The sequence below is a fragment of the Typopeltis vanoorti genome, chromosome 1 (genome assembly GCF_054136105.1).
Source record: "Typopeltis vanoorti isolate ZY-2024b chromosome 1, IOZ_Tvanoo_1.0, whole genome shotgun sequence".
NCBI lineage: Eukaryota > Metazoa > Arthropoda > Arachnida > Uropygi > Thelyphonidae > Typopeltis > Typopeltis vanoorti.
The window spans coordinates 90,890,095-90,905,440 of record NC_143549.1 but is presented as its reverse complement, the minus strand read 5'-3'; the positions used below and the strand labels follow the sequence as shown (position 1 = coordinate 90,905,440).

At 33.2% G+C, this 15,346-nt stretch overlaps 1 protein-coding gene across 2 annotated transcripts in view; it reads right to left on the bottom strand.

The window, feature by feature from the left end:
- Nucleotides 1-206: 206 nt before the first annotated feature.
- The window catches only part of LOC150110197 (sequestosome-1-like), a 41,529-nt gene continuing 26,389 nt past the window's right edge, over nt 207-15,346 (bottom strand). For both annotated transcript variants that reach the window (XM_090398321.1, XM_090398331.1), the window contains exons 5-7: nt 3,474-3,949; nt 2,798-2,972; nt 207-605 (exon numbers count right to left, since the gene is read on the bottom strand). In XM_090398321.1, coding sequence (XP_090254447.1) covers nt 457-605; nt 2,798-2,972; nt 3,474-3,949 — 800 coding nt within the window. In that variant the 3' untranslated portion in view covers nt 207-456. The remainder of the gene's footprint in view (nt 606-2,797; nt 2,973-3,473; nt 3,950-15,346) is intronic.

The window sequence follows — 15,346 nt, the reverse complement described above, 5'->3', positions numbered from 1 at the left end:
CTTTGTTTGACAGAGATCATGTAATAACAATATCACTGGTAATCCCTGTGTCACCTTCACCTATACAATGTACATATTCACTCTGAGTATGTTTAAGGCCATATCTGCCGTCAACCCCCAAGTTCTGTTACCATCACTGAACTGCTTTTTGACAGTGAATGCTTTGATTGTGTACTGTATATTAATCAAAAATATTTACAAAGAAATTCTTTTGCACATTTTTTCCATTTATTAAATATAAACAAGATCACAAAATCAGAATTTTACAATTCTTGAAAAGTTTAATATCCATTTTACTATAGGTTTGACTTATCTTTTTTTAATAATTAATACCTAACATATCAGTGATAGATACAGCCTATATTTTCCAATTTTACTGACTGATATTAACATGAATTTTGATGCTTAAAACAAATTCTTTAAACATAGCAGTTTCCATGAACTATATTCTGAAATTCAGTTACGCCCAGTTGTGTTTGGATAAAGAGTATCAAGTACATCACCAATATTGCCATTCTTGGCTTCAAGTAAACGAACTAGCCAATCTCCCTCATTCTTGAAGCCCATCACATACATCAATTTTAAGGCTGCTTCAATTTGTGGATCTGTAACAAAATAAATAAATAACTTAAATGTCAGAGATACAATGAAAGAAAATTTAATTCCATATTATTTTAAAATCTAAATAAACTAACATGCACTCAGTCCCAGAAATAAATAAGGAAGCAAATTAATACTATCAGTCTGCTATGAATAAGGAAAGCAGAGATGTTGAATGCTAAATGGAACTGATGTTAGTACACATTATCCAAGTTCTGTCTTTCTGGCATCTAGTGGTCAAACATATTTGCCCTCAATTGTTTCACTTATCACAATATGTTTATAAAAGCCTGCTTTGGATGAACTTACATAGTTTTGCAAGTTCATAAAGCTTTTCACCTACCCCCCCATCTTTTAAAATACATTAAATTAAGCTGCCTGCAAAACAGATTTTAATACATTTAAAACTTCGATGCTTTTATCGAGTGCAACCATGAAAGTTAAAATTACCTAAAAACTAGTGATACACACACACACACACACATTCAATTTAAAATGGAATACAGTCAGAAACTGCACTACTTTCCCCACTCCCTTTGTTGATATAAACATGAAACAATTTTACAGCATTTCACTAAAATATTCTGCTGGTATTAAATTGAATATAGGAAATGTAAAAAAGAGTTTAGTGAATAAGATATATTAAAATAAAACACTGACTTAGAGAAAGAAAACTTTCGAGTCTGGCCACCTATTTGGTTTTAACTGTTAAATTATTATTATTATTAATAGAAACCTCCAGCAAGTCAGGGACTCAATCGAGGGAGGCCACATACTACCTGCAATAGCTGTCATGCTTGTTCTTGAATTCATTCATACTACTTCACACATAGCCAATCCAATGGCAATCAATCCAAATCATGTACCACTCTATGACAGAAAAATCTAGCTCTCACACACTTCTTGATATTCATTCTCAACTTCAAAGTGTGACCTCTTGTCCTTTTATAAATTGATTTATTAACATAATTGTTTATTCTCTTTGTGGAGACAAAGATAAGAGAATTTAATTTTAAATTCACTTTAATATTATTCAATAATATTAAATCATTTTAAATAATTTCACAACAGAGTATTAAAAATTGATTACACAAAATTAAAAGGTGTGTGGGGGTGGAATATACATTTAGTTATACCAATTTCTTTCTAGTTTTTTTTTTTTTTTAAATATATATACAACTGCTTAATATATAAGTCACTAATTTAAGAAATAAAATATGGTGTATCTGAATGAAAGTCAGATACTCTACAATGGGCAATTAAGTTTGGAAGAAATGAAAATCTGTCATGTTGTACCATCTTTTTTTAAGCCTGATATCAAAACTGGAGATGTTAATGTCAGCTCTTTGTGTTATGCGGACGATGTTATACTTCTAAATAAATCCACTGCAAGTGGATTTATTTAGAAGTATTATTTATTTAGAAGAATTATTAATGCAATCAAGAATGTTACAGACAAATTGGTCAAATTACTAAGCAAACATAAATTAAAGTTGCTTTTCTTCCGCTAGAAAAAATATCAAGATTTCTACCCCCCCCAAAAAAAAAAAACCTACACATCACCCTTTAAAAAAACCGGTGTATATAAAATTCATTTCCTGTGGCATCTGCTACTTAGGCCAGACGGGAAGATCATGGGAAATTCATATGAATGAATACCAAAAAGACATGCAAAAAAGGAGAGAACACAAATCAGGCCTTGCATCCCACACAACTTCCACCAACCTTCCACATGTACTCTGGCATAAAACGAACATGTCTTATATTGAAAAAAAAAAAAAAAAAGTTTCACAAGGAAATTTAAAGAAGCTGCAAATATGCTTAGAATTCCAATGCAATGCAACAAAAAAACATCATAGAAAAAAACATCAAGCCATAACATCATAGAATGGACTACTTTGAGTAATTTCTCATTTCTTGTGTTTAAACTTTTAGTTACCTTTAACCCCTGAAGATGTAAGTCAAACGACATACGAAACGTCAGGTTTGTTTATTTTTATTTATCTTAATAAACATGTGGTCGCAATACCAAATCCTTTCTTTTGAAATGTTAATTTTGTTCAACTAGTATATGTTCATTTATGAACATGTGTTTGTTCAACTAGTATATGTTCATTTATGAACATATACTAGTTGAACAAACACAGATAAATAAAGGTAAATACAATGAATGATTAAAAATAAACAAAATGCATACCAGGGTGCTGAGTAGTGGAAAACGTTTGAGAAGACTGGTTTTCAAGTTTCTTTGCAGTTGGTTCTTTGACCTGAGGTGGCTCATTTTTATTCTTTTGTTGTTCTTGAGGATCATCACCTCCTTCAACAGTGACGTGATTCAGAACTGTCCATCCCTCTGCACCATTTGGCAAATCCTACAAGAAAAATATTTTTTAAGCATTAATATTGTTTGGAATATAGTTAAAATATTTAACATTAAAAGGAATTCACTGAACTCTGTTTGAAAATTTATAATTATAGAATAATTAAAATTATGTTTACCATATAAAACTAAAAACAAATTCAGCTCTACACAGCTGTAGTACTTTGTTATGTAATTTTATAAAATGATAAGAATATTTCAATAACCAGGAATTTTTCTTCTGCAAAGCTGAAGAAAAATTCTATGAACACACTGGATAGCCAAATGCATCCTAATTAAAGCCTAAGAATGTCAAAAACTTTTAAAAAATTTTTTTTTTTAAATATTTTTCTTCTTCTTGTAAGTAGATTTAACTACAACTAGTTTAATAGCAAATGCTTGAATTCCCCCCCCTCATATTTGACCATGAACTACACTGCATAAGATAATATATCCAATTATGCACTTTTCTCCTCATAAAAATTGAAACAATGAAGTAAAAACTGATACTTACTTCACTAGATGGTTTATCAGTATCCCGTGATGTAGTATTATTTCCTGTACCATCAGTAACAATAAGAGTACTTTCTGAAGTTTTACCCACAGGTATATCAGATGTTCCATTAGCTGATGAGACATTAACACCAGATACAGCAGTTGTAGTATTATTTGAAGCAAGAACAGAAGTAGGAGTAGTAGTAACAGCAGCAGCAGCAACGGCATCATGCAAGTTGGGAGAAGCTTGAAAAAGGCCATAGGACATACTGGGAGGAAGAACTGAAGTAATTCCTGCACTAGCAACTGATTCAGTAGTTGTAGGAACATCTAACGAAACAGAAGCTGTTGAATTATTTACTTGTTGCATAACATTTTCTTCAGCACACTGGCTATTCTGGTGTGTTTCATCCTTTTCAAATGTTGAACTTTGCTTTGTTGTGCAGCTTTCACGTTCTCCATTGGGATGTTCTACATCTATTTTAACATCGATACCTAAAGAAAGGATAAAAATACAATATGTTTTGATATAACTTTACATATAAATAATGTGCAAATATCAACAATTTGCACACAAAAAAAATTCTTGCTAAAAATTTTATGACTGAAATTTCAACTTCAGTCATAAAAAAACACTTTAAAATATTCTACAATTCGTACAAAGGGGTTACTTAAGGGTTAGTCAAATAAATGGAAGGAGACCTCCACATTGTCTTTAAGGAATGCAGAAAACAGACTGGAGCTTCTGACTTAATGTCCAATCTCACCTTTGTGTGGTGCACTGTTAGCAATATCTAATAGATATTGAATAAACATGGGCTAGCAATTTGAGACTTAGCTGACCAAATTGTACTTCTACTGGCTTAAACCACAAATGTATATGATGGTACAACATGATGAAATTTCATGCCTGCTGGGGAATCACTCAGTTAACCCAGACACCTGCTGTTTTTGTCAGAGAACCAGGATGAATAGTGAAAAGTCAGCTACAGGAACAAGCTCTAATTCAATATCTAGAAGAAGAATAAACCTAAAGTCAGATGAACTGAAGGGTAGAAACCATCAATATAAGGAATATTAATGGAAAGGAAATCGAACTTGCAGAAGAATTTGAAAAGTATCACGTGAACACAATTGCCACTAATGAGGCAAAAACAAGTAAGATCTTACTAAATAATAAGCATGAGATGTTATATTCAGGAAATAATGATCAAGTAAATAAAGGAGTGGTGATAGCATTCAACACCCAACATAAACTTCTTGATTGGAAAGCAGTTTCAAGTAGGTGATGTGGGTACACTTCAAAATGGACAACAAAACTTATTTGTGCCTATGATCCAACAGAAGGCTCTTCTAAGGAAGAATTTTTAAGAGTCATTAAACAGGCAGTTGATATAAAGGAAAAAACGATCCTTGTTGGAGATCTAAACAGATTAGGAAATTAATTCCACCAGGCAAATGTTTTGTTAAATTAAGAGAAAACAACAAGGCTAATGGTATCTGCTGGATTTCTGCTCAGCATATGGACTAGTCATTACTAATACCATTCTCCAACATAAAGATGTGCAAAAGTTCACATGGAGAAGAAATAAGAAAAGACTAATTGAAATCAACCTAATCTCAACAAATACATATGCATAAAACTTCCCAAAATTTGGGAACCAACCGTAACAGATCCCAGTTTACATCCTAGGTCGCCTACAAATGCCTATAGAGGCGTTGTCTTTGTATGTATGTGTTACAAGTATTATTGTACTCCCTGAAGATGTCTCAGTGACAGACCAAATATTGGAAGGATCAAAATTAATTTTAAATCCTTTCCTAGTGCTGTCAATATTCCATTAAACCCCCAACATGATGACCTCATTAAATATGTTATTCTTGATAGTGATATCTTCATGCTGGTTCAGGATACAAGAGTTTACAAAGGATTTGAAAGTGGAAGTGACCTCACTTTAGTTCTCAGTAGGATAAAACTGAATATCATACTGAAAAGAACAGTATGTACAGTAGTCATTACTAGCTGCTCAACTTTAAAAATAATTAAAGTTGAGCAGCTTTTACAGGTAAACTTTAGACTCAACTATACAAACATTGAAGAAAAAATTAGAATTCAAAAACTAGAACCAACCTTTGGAATCTCAGTGACAAACTCTGAAGAAGACATTGATTCAGCTAGGGAGGCATTTGGTGAAGTTAGAATAGTAAAGGTAAGGATAGAAAAATAAGAACCCCCATGGTGGACACCAGAATTTAAATAAGTAGTTCTGGAAAAGAAGAAAGCATATCAAAAGTTCTTAGAAAATAAGCTGGCAGATGCCTTAAAAGAATAGAGATACTGGTAAGAATTTAGAAAATAAATATCAGGAAGGTGGCAAAATGTTCTAGAGGCTATTGAAAAAGCACAGAAACAGAAGAAAAGAGTACTGTAAAAAAAGGAATTAAAGATGATAAAGGTGGCATGAAACTGAAGATAACAATATCCCAGATGTCTGGAGTAATTACTTTGAAGGACTGTTAAACAAAACAAGCAGTGACCAAATCATACTAGAACATTTTCAAGAGGAATGCAATGAGAAGTACATATCAATACTTGAGGTAGAAAAGCCATCAAAAAACTTGAAATGTGGAAAGGCAACTGAAGTAGATGATATTTAACCAGAAATCCTTAACTATGGAGATATAAAACTTTTGCAGTGTCTAAACCATAATTCAGAGGGCCTGGTAAAAAAGGGATGAACTCTATATGACTGGAGTAAAGCTCTAATAGTTTCTATCTATAAAAAAATATTTGAGTTTCTATAGATAGATAGAAACTCAAATAGTTTCTATCTATCTATAAAGCTGAACGTGAGAATTGCAGAGAAATTTCTCTACTAAGTGTTCTAGGGATGATTTATGCTAGCATAATTGAAAAGAGATTGAGAAAGATTGTGGAAGAGAATCTTGGAAAAGAACAAGCTGAGTTCAAGCCAAATAGAGGTTGCACAATCAAATTTTCACTTTATGACAATTAGTTGAGAAATCATGGGAATATGAAGGGATCTGTACTTATGTTTTGTAGATCTGGAAAAGGCATATGATCAAGTGCCCAATTGAAAAACTTTTCAAAATACTACAATTATATGAAATAAATGGAACATTATACAGAGTGCTACATAGTATATTATTTAAGTTGTAAGTAGTTAGAATTGAAGGAAATACAAGAAGATGGTTTGATGTAAAATCAGGGGTAAAACAAGGATGCACATTATCTCCACTCTTATCATCTATATGGATCACATTATGAAAGAAAGTGGCATCAGGCCTGATTTTAGAACTGGAGATGTCAAACTTTTATCTTTGCTTTGTTTTATGTTGTACTCCTAGACACATCTAGTGCAAGTCTCCAGGATTCTCTAAACAAATTTGGCATGAAATCAGCAATAAAAAAAGACGAACTATGAAAATAGCCAGGAACTTTGAACACATCAACTGCATTCTGAATGCAGAGCCTATAGAACAAGTAAAATATCTCAGCTATTTAGGCACAGTTTTTAATGAAGATGGCAAGTTAAATCTGGAAATAGAACAGAATAAGCAAAGTTGTTATGATGGGTATCCAGCTGAATAAATTGATATGGAATAAGAGAGAAATTAACCAAAACACCAAATTAGTAGTATTATAAAAAAAACAGTGTTCAAACCAGTTTTAAGTTACAGATCTGAGAGTTGGATTAGAAATAAAGCACTGGATCAAAGATTAGAGACCACAAATGAACGTTCTGAGAAAAATTAGGGGAGTGAACAGATGGCATCAATTGCAGAATCATATTAAAAATGAAGATATTAGAAAGGAACATGACACTGTTAGCATTCAAAAATGTGTAAGAGCTAATCTAAAATGATGTGGTCACTTAAACAAAATGATAGAGGAAAGGTTAGCAAACAGATGGTAGGAAAGAGGAAGACTACATGGATTGATTCAACTCAGACATGCCTTAGAAGCACAAAATGGTAAATACAACAATACTGGAGTGCTGAGAAGTAATACGTATTTGGATGAAAATTGTGGATAGGAGATTAATAATAATGTAACCTTAATTACGTAGTGCTCTCATAGTAGCCTGAACACTCCTTGAGGGTACATATCAGGAAACTGATGATGGTTCCTACAATTTTGTTTCACTATTAATTCAGAACATCCTGAATATGCATATTTAAATGAAAACTGGCTTTATCAAATTCCTAATATTTATCAATTTCCTATATATAGAATGCTATGATAGCACAACATGAAAAAAAACTTCCTATCAATAAGTTTCTCCAAATCAGTGTCTTATCTGTCAGAACCCCAATAATGTTAGATCTTTATTTATTTATTTATATATATATATATATATATATATATATATATACAGTAAAATCTCTCGTAACTGGCACCCAATTAGTCAGCAATACCAAAACAACGGCACTTTCAAAGGTCTAAATTTAAACCCAAAATTTAAGCCTATGAGATAAGAAAAATATGCAATGGGCTTGCATTCTGGCAAGATTTGCTAAGCAATGTTCATCTATGTCAGCACATGATGTTATGAAACTTCATTGTATACACTGTGAATTTTTAAAGCTCCGGCAACAATGTTGTAAGCAAGCAGACATTCAAAGTTATGTTATGTTGTCACACTAAGAAATTCACATGCGATTTTGTAATTTTTAAATTCTGTTTAAATTTGATTTTGTGAAGTATAAAATTATGCGTGTGTTTTAAATTTTAAAAAAAATCCGTTCAATTTTTTTTTTATTTATTTAATCATGGCCAGCAGATCAAAAAACACGACCAACGAACTTCGCAAGCTACAATTTCTACAGATGGCATCACAAAACATGAACAGGTAAATTCTCGAAATATATATTCAATTATCCGGTAAAATCTCATATCCGGAATCGGCAAAGTCCCGTTGTTGCTGGTTAAAAGAGAGAGATTCTACTATATATATATCAGTATTCTAAAGCACTTTCATCTGCTTTCCTTTCCTTGTGCAGTTTAAGTGACCATACTACCCGAGATTAGATCTGCTCACACCTTTCAGAATGATATGTAATGCCAAGTTCCTTCCTAATATCTTCATTTTTAATATGATTCTATCATCAATGCTACCTATTCACTCCTATAATTTTTCTCAGAACTTTCATATCTGTGGTCTTCAGTCTTTGACGATATGATTTATTTTGAACACAGGTTTCAAATCAATATATTCAGTTGACTCCTTACCATCAGCTTTGCTTCTTCTGTTGTTTATTTTCATTAAAAATTATGCCTCAATAGTTGAAATGTTTTATTTGTAATAAAAGGTTTCCCATTTAGTATGTAGTATTCCTGCTTATTTTCATAGTTGTCAAGATCTTTTTCTTGCAGACTTTCGTACTAATTTTTTTAAGAGCAGTTATTCAAAAGGAATCATTAAGATGTACTGGATTCATTTAAACATAAAGGACTGAGTTGAATATCTGAAATTTCGATATCATGGCTAATGCCATTCTTTCTTCATAATGTGATCCATATAAATGATGAGTCTCCTTTAATTCTAATTGCTTACACGAACTCAAATATAGAACTAAGTATTTCTTGATAAAATGCACTATTTACATCGTATCACTGTAGCATTTTGAATAGCTTTTGTCTTAATAGGTTGTTGCATACCTTTTCCATATCTACAAACTCAAATGTAGATACTTGTTATGTTATGATGGTGAAAATCTGGTCTTGACAACTAATACCTATTCTGAACCGAACGTGTTCGGTTCAGAATAAGTATTAGTTGTCAAGACAAACTCCTCTGAGTTTGTCTTCCACAACTGTTTTTACCTTCAAGTATCATCAAATTCCTGCCATGTACCCACAAGGGGTGTACAGGATATGATAGTACTACATGAAAAATTTATATCATTACTAACTTCCTATCTACAATTTTCCTCCAAATCTGTCTGTTACTTGTCAAGACTCCAACATCATTAGATCTTATATTTCTATCGTCTAAGGCACTTTGTACCGTATCAATCCACCTATATCTTGGTCTTCCTCTGGGTCGTTTTGCTGCCAACCTGGCAGAGAACACTTGTTTTGCTAATCTTTCCTCGCCCATTCTGTTTAGGTGACCATACCACCTGAGATTAGCTCTGCTAACACATTCCTGGATGCAGACATGTTATTAGGATATTGCCATTGATGCCATCTGTTCACGCCTATAATATTTCTCAGGACTCTCATATCTGCGGTCTCTAGTCTTTGGTCAAGTGTCTTACTTCTGACCCAGCTCTCAGATCCATAAGTTAAAACTGGTTTGAACACTGTCTGTATAAAGACAATTTAGTGTTCCAACTAATTTCTCTCTTATTCCATATGAATTTATTCAATTGACTTCCCACCATACCAGCTTTGCTGATTCTGTTGTCTATTTCTATATTTAATTTACCATCTTCAGTAAAAATTGTGCTTAAGTAGCTGAAATGTTTTACTTGTTCCACAGGTTCTCCATTCACAACACAGTTAACATTTTCAATGATACTGCCTATTTTCATTGTCTTTGTCTCTCTATTGCTGACCTTCATACCATATCTATTACAACAGCTATTCAATTTAGTCAGAGAATCTTGCAGACTTGTAGCGGATTTATTTAGAAGTATAACATCATCCGCATAAAGCAAAGAGCTGACATTAACATCTCCAATTTTGATATTATGTTTAATACCACTTTCCTTCATAATGTGATCCATATAGATAATGAATAACAGAGGGGATAATGTACATCCTTGTCTCACACCAGATTTAACATTAAACCATCTTCCTGTACTTCCTTCAATTCTAACTGCTGACTTACAAATCAAATAAAGTATTGCTTGATATAATGCCCCATTGACACTATATAACTGCAGCGTATTGAATAGCTTCTCTCTTGGCACCTTATCATATGCCTTTTCCAAATCGACAAAACTTAAATACAGATCTTTGTTATATTCCCATGCTTTCTCGACTATTTGTCGTAAAGTGAAGATCTGATCCTGACAGCCTCTGTTTGGCCTCAATTCAGCTTGTTCTTCACCAAGCTTTTCTTCCACAATTCTTCTCAACCGTTTCTCAAGTATACTTGCATAGATTTTGCCAGGAACACTCAATAGGGAAATACCTCTGTAATTCTGACATTCAGTTTTATTTCCCTTTTTATACATGGGTACTATGAGAGCTCTACTCCAATCATCGGGAATTTGTCCTCTGTCCAGGCTTTCTGAACTATGCAGTGCAGCCACTGTCAGAATCTTATACCACCATACTTCAGCATTTCTGGTCGAATATCATCTACTCCAGCTGCCTTTCCACATTTCAAGCCTTTGATGGCTTTTTCTACTTCAAGTATGGATATGTATTCCTGCCTGCATGCCTGCTCAGCATATTTTACCACTGTGCTGTCATCACTGCTTGTTTCATTTAGCAGTTTTTCAAAGTAATTACTCCATACGTCAAGGATATCTTTTTCTACCATTTTCATGTCACCTTTATCATCTCTAACTCCTTTTACAGCACTCTCCTCCATTCCTAAGCTTCTTCAACAACCTCCAGAATATTTTGCCACCTTCTCAATATTTATTTTCTATATTCTTGCCAAAGTCCTCCCATGACTTTTGTTTAGCTAGTTTTATTTGCTTTCTTGCATTTCTCTCTGTATTCTCTAAGAGCACAAGCTGACTTATTTGACAGGAACTTTTGATATGCCTTCTTTTCCTTCACTGCCTCTTTAACTTCCTGTGTCCACCAGGAAGTTCTGATTTTTCTATCCTTGCGGACAACAAATTTCTGCCTCGCCAATTGATTGATTCTGCCTCTCTGGCAGAATCAATCAATGTTTTCTTCAGAGTTTGTCACTGAATCTCCAAGGTTTGATTCCTGTTCTCAAACTCTTTCATTTTTTCTTCAATAATCTTTGTGTATTTTAGTCTGCAGTTCACATCTGAGAACTGCTCAACTTTTATTCGCTTTAAAACTTTCTTTCATGTTATTATTTTCAATATGAAATTCAATTTTATCCTGCTCAAGACTAAATAGTGATCACTTCCAATTTCAAATCCTGTGTACACTCTGGTGTCCTGCACCAGGGTGAAAACATCACTAGCAACAATAACATAGTCAATGAGACTTTTCTTATTCCTAGCCTCTTCTCTCCATGTGAATTTGTGCACATTTTTATGTTGGAACATGGTGTTAGTAGCAACCAGTCCATGTCCTGAGCAGAAACCAACAGATATTTGCCATTATTATTAGCTTTGCTCTTTTCTCTAAATTTTCCCAAAATATTTTTGTATGTCTCTCACAATCATTTCCTACTCTGCTATTTAGATCCCCAACAAGGACCAACTTTTCCTTTTTCATTGTGTCAGTTGCTTTTTCTAAAGCCTCAAAAAATTCCTCCACTTCTACCTTAGTAGAACCTTCTGTGGGACCATAGGCACAAATAAGTCTCATTGTGCAGTTCCCCATTCTCATATTTGCCCACATTACTCTACTTGAGACTGACTGCCATTCAAGAAGATTAGCTCGTATTTTGTGTTGAATACGATGGTTACTCCTTTTCCTTGATTGTCATTGCCTGAATATAACATTTTGTATTTATTGCTCAGAAAGATCTCACCAGTTTTGGTCTTTTTTGTTTCAGTTTATGTCGATCTGGTACTTATCTAATTCTTCAGCTAGCTCCATTTCTTTGCCATTCAGGCTTCTTACATTGATAGTACCGATCTTTAACTCTGGTGATGTTGAGTTGGGGTTTGTTTTCAGATTTGTTCCAGTAGCTGACTTTTCGCTGTTCGCCCTGGTTCCCTGGCGAAAACAACGGGGGCCTTGTTTAACCGGGCGACGCCCCAGCCGGCATGAAATTTTGTCATGTTGTACCATCATTTTTTATTTTGGTTTAACCAATAAGAATACAATTTGGTCGGCTAAATCCCAAATTGCCAACCCATCCTCGTTCGTTCAGTATCCAAGTAGATACCCAACAGGTTGCACCACAAGAAGGTGAGGATTGGACATTAGGTCAGAAGCCCTGGTCGGTTTTCCACATTTCTTGAAAGGCTATGTGGAGGTCTCCTCTCAGTTATACAGCTTTGACCCTTAAGCACCCCCTACCTTCAAGTATGCTTGTAGAAATCTTGCCTGGAACACTTACTACAGAAATTTCTCTAATTCTCACATTTTATTTTATTTTTCAGAGACCTAGTTCAATCATCCAGAATTCAAAATTTTTGAAGTATTCAGTGCAGCCAATGTAAAAATGTATAACTGTGTATTAGAGCATTTTTAGTTGAATATCATCTATTAAAATGCAATATCAAGTACATATCAATTAGTTGAGGCTAAAAAAAAAAAAACCCCAACTCAACATCAGCAGAGAGAGAGATCAAGATTAGAACCATCAACATAAGAAGCATCAATGGAAAAGAAATGGAACTAGCTGAAGATATTTCTAAACAAATATAAAGATGTTATATACAGACAATAACAATCAGGGAAAAGGAGTAACTGTAATATTAAACACTAAATATGACGTTAATATCCTTGAAAAGCAAGCAATAATAAGTAGAGTGATGTGGGCTAATATCAGAATGGGGAACTGGACAATGAGACTATTTATGCTTATGATTCCACAGAAGATTCTACTAAAGGGAAATAATTTTCTGAGGCATCTGATAAAATGAAAAAGGAAAGTTGTTCCATGTCAGAGAACTAAATGATAAAACTACAGAAAATCATTACCAGATATATGAAATGTTTTGGGAAAATTTGGAGAAAAGCACAAAGCTAATAACAATAATAATGGTAAATACCTACTAGATTTCTGCTCAGGACATGGACTAGTTATTACTAACACCATGTTCCAGTATAAAAATGTGCACAAATTCACATGAAGAGAAGATGGAAGGAATAAGAAAATTCTCATCGACTATGTTATTGTCGACTGATATTTTCTCACTGGGTCATGACACATGAGTATACAGCAGATTTGAAATAGGAAATGAACACCATTTAGTGTTGAGCAGGATAAAATTGAACTTCAAATTAAAAACAAAAGAGTGTGTAAAAAAAATTTTGAAATGACTCAAAATTGAACAGCTATCAGGCTCAAATACACAAACATTATTCAAGAAAAACTGAAAGAGCTTGAAAACAAGACCCACACTTTGCAGATACATGGCAAACACTAAAATAAATTTTGATTCAGCCAGAGAGGCACATGTGATGAGGTAATCTGAAAGGATATAAAAATTAGAACTTACAGCATAAAGTCAGCTTGTGCTCTTAGGGAATACAGAGAAAAATGTAAGAAAGCAAAGCACTTTGTAAAATTAGCTAAATAAAAGTCACAGGAAAATCATAGAAAATAAATATCAGGAAGGTGGTAAAATAATCTGGAGGCTATTGAAAAAGCTCAGAAATGGAGGAAACAATACTGTAAATGGAATTATAGATGATAAAGGTAACATGAACACTGAAGATAAAGATATTCTTGATGCATAGAGTAATTACCTTGAAAGATTGCTAAATGAAATAAGCAGTGACAGTATGGTGATAGACAACACTCAACAGGAATGCCATCTAGAATATATTATCTGTACTTGAAGTAGAAAAAATATTACAACCCTGAAAATGTGGAAAGGCAGCTGGAATAGATGATATTTGACCAGAAATGCTAAAAAATATGGAGGTAAAAGTTTTACAGCGGCTACAATGCATAATGTGGAAGACCTGGTCAGGAGGTCGAATTCCAGATGATTGTGTTGAGCACTCATAATACCCATCTATAAAAATAAAAAAGGAATCAAGCTGAATGTGAGAATTATAGAAAAATTTCTTGACTGAGTATTCCTGATAAGATTCATGCAAGTGTTCTTGAGAAACAGCTAAGAAAAATTATGAAGAAGCTTGGTTAAGAACAAGTTTGGTTCAGACCAAACAGAGGTTGTCAGGATCAGATTTCCACTTTAAGACAAATAGTTGAGAAATCATGGGAATATAACAAGGATCTGTATTTAAGTTTTGTAGATCTGGAAAAGGCATATGACAAGCTGCCAAGAGGAAAGCTATTAAAATTCTCAAGTTATATGGTGTAAGTGGGACACTATATCAAGCAATACATAGTCTGTTTGAGTTGTAAATCAGCAGTTAGAAGTGTACATTATCTCCAATGTTATTCATCTATGCATCACATTATAAAGAATACGATATTAAACGTGATATAAAAATTGGAGATGTCAATCTCGGCTTTTACTTTACGCACATAATGTTATGTTGAAAAAACATTTGATAAAGTTAAAAGTATTTTATTTAACATATTAAAAGAAAGACAAAATACTAAATAATATTAAATTATGAACTATCATATCGAAGAGAGATAAACCAAGAAGTCTGACAGGGATATCCTATTTCATCAACTCTTTTTTATATCTGAAAGAGATAAACCAAGGAGTCCAACAGAGATGTCCCCTTTCATCAACTCTTTTTAATATTTATTTAAATGAAATAACAAAATGGAATAAAAATTTCCATAAAGGTATTAAACTTTCTCCTACTATGAACTTAAACACTCCTTTTTGCTGATGATCAAATAATAATTACAAATTCTGAAGATAACTTAGAGAAAGATATTTTAAATTTAAATGAAATAGCCAAATATTATATTATAGAATGATAATATCAATATTATTATTATTACCCCAAGACCTCATGGAGTCAGACTCATCTGGGAGGTCCTTTTATCACACACACACACACAGCTCATCATACCGTTTCTTAAACACACTCAAACTCCTTGCAGACACCACTCTCAGGCAAGGCATTCCAATGATTTACAACTCTGCATGAAA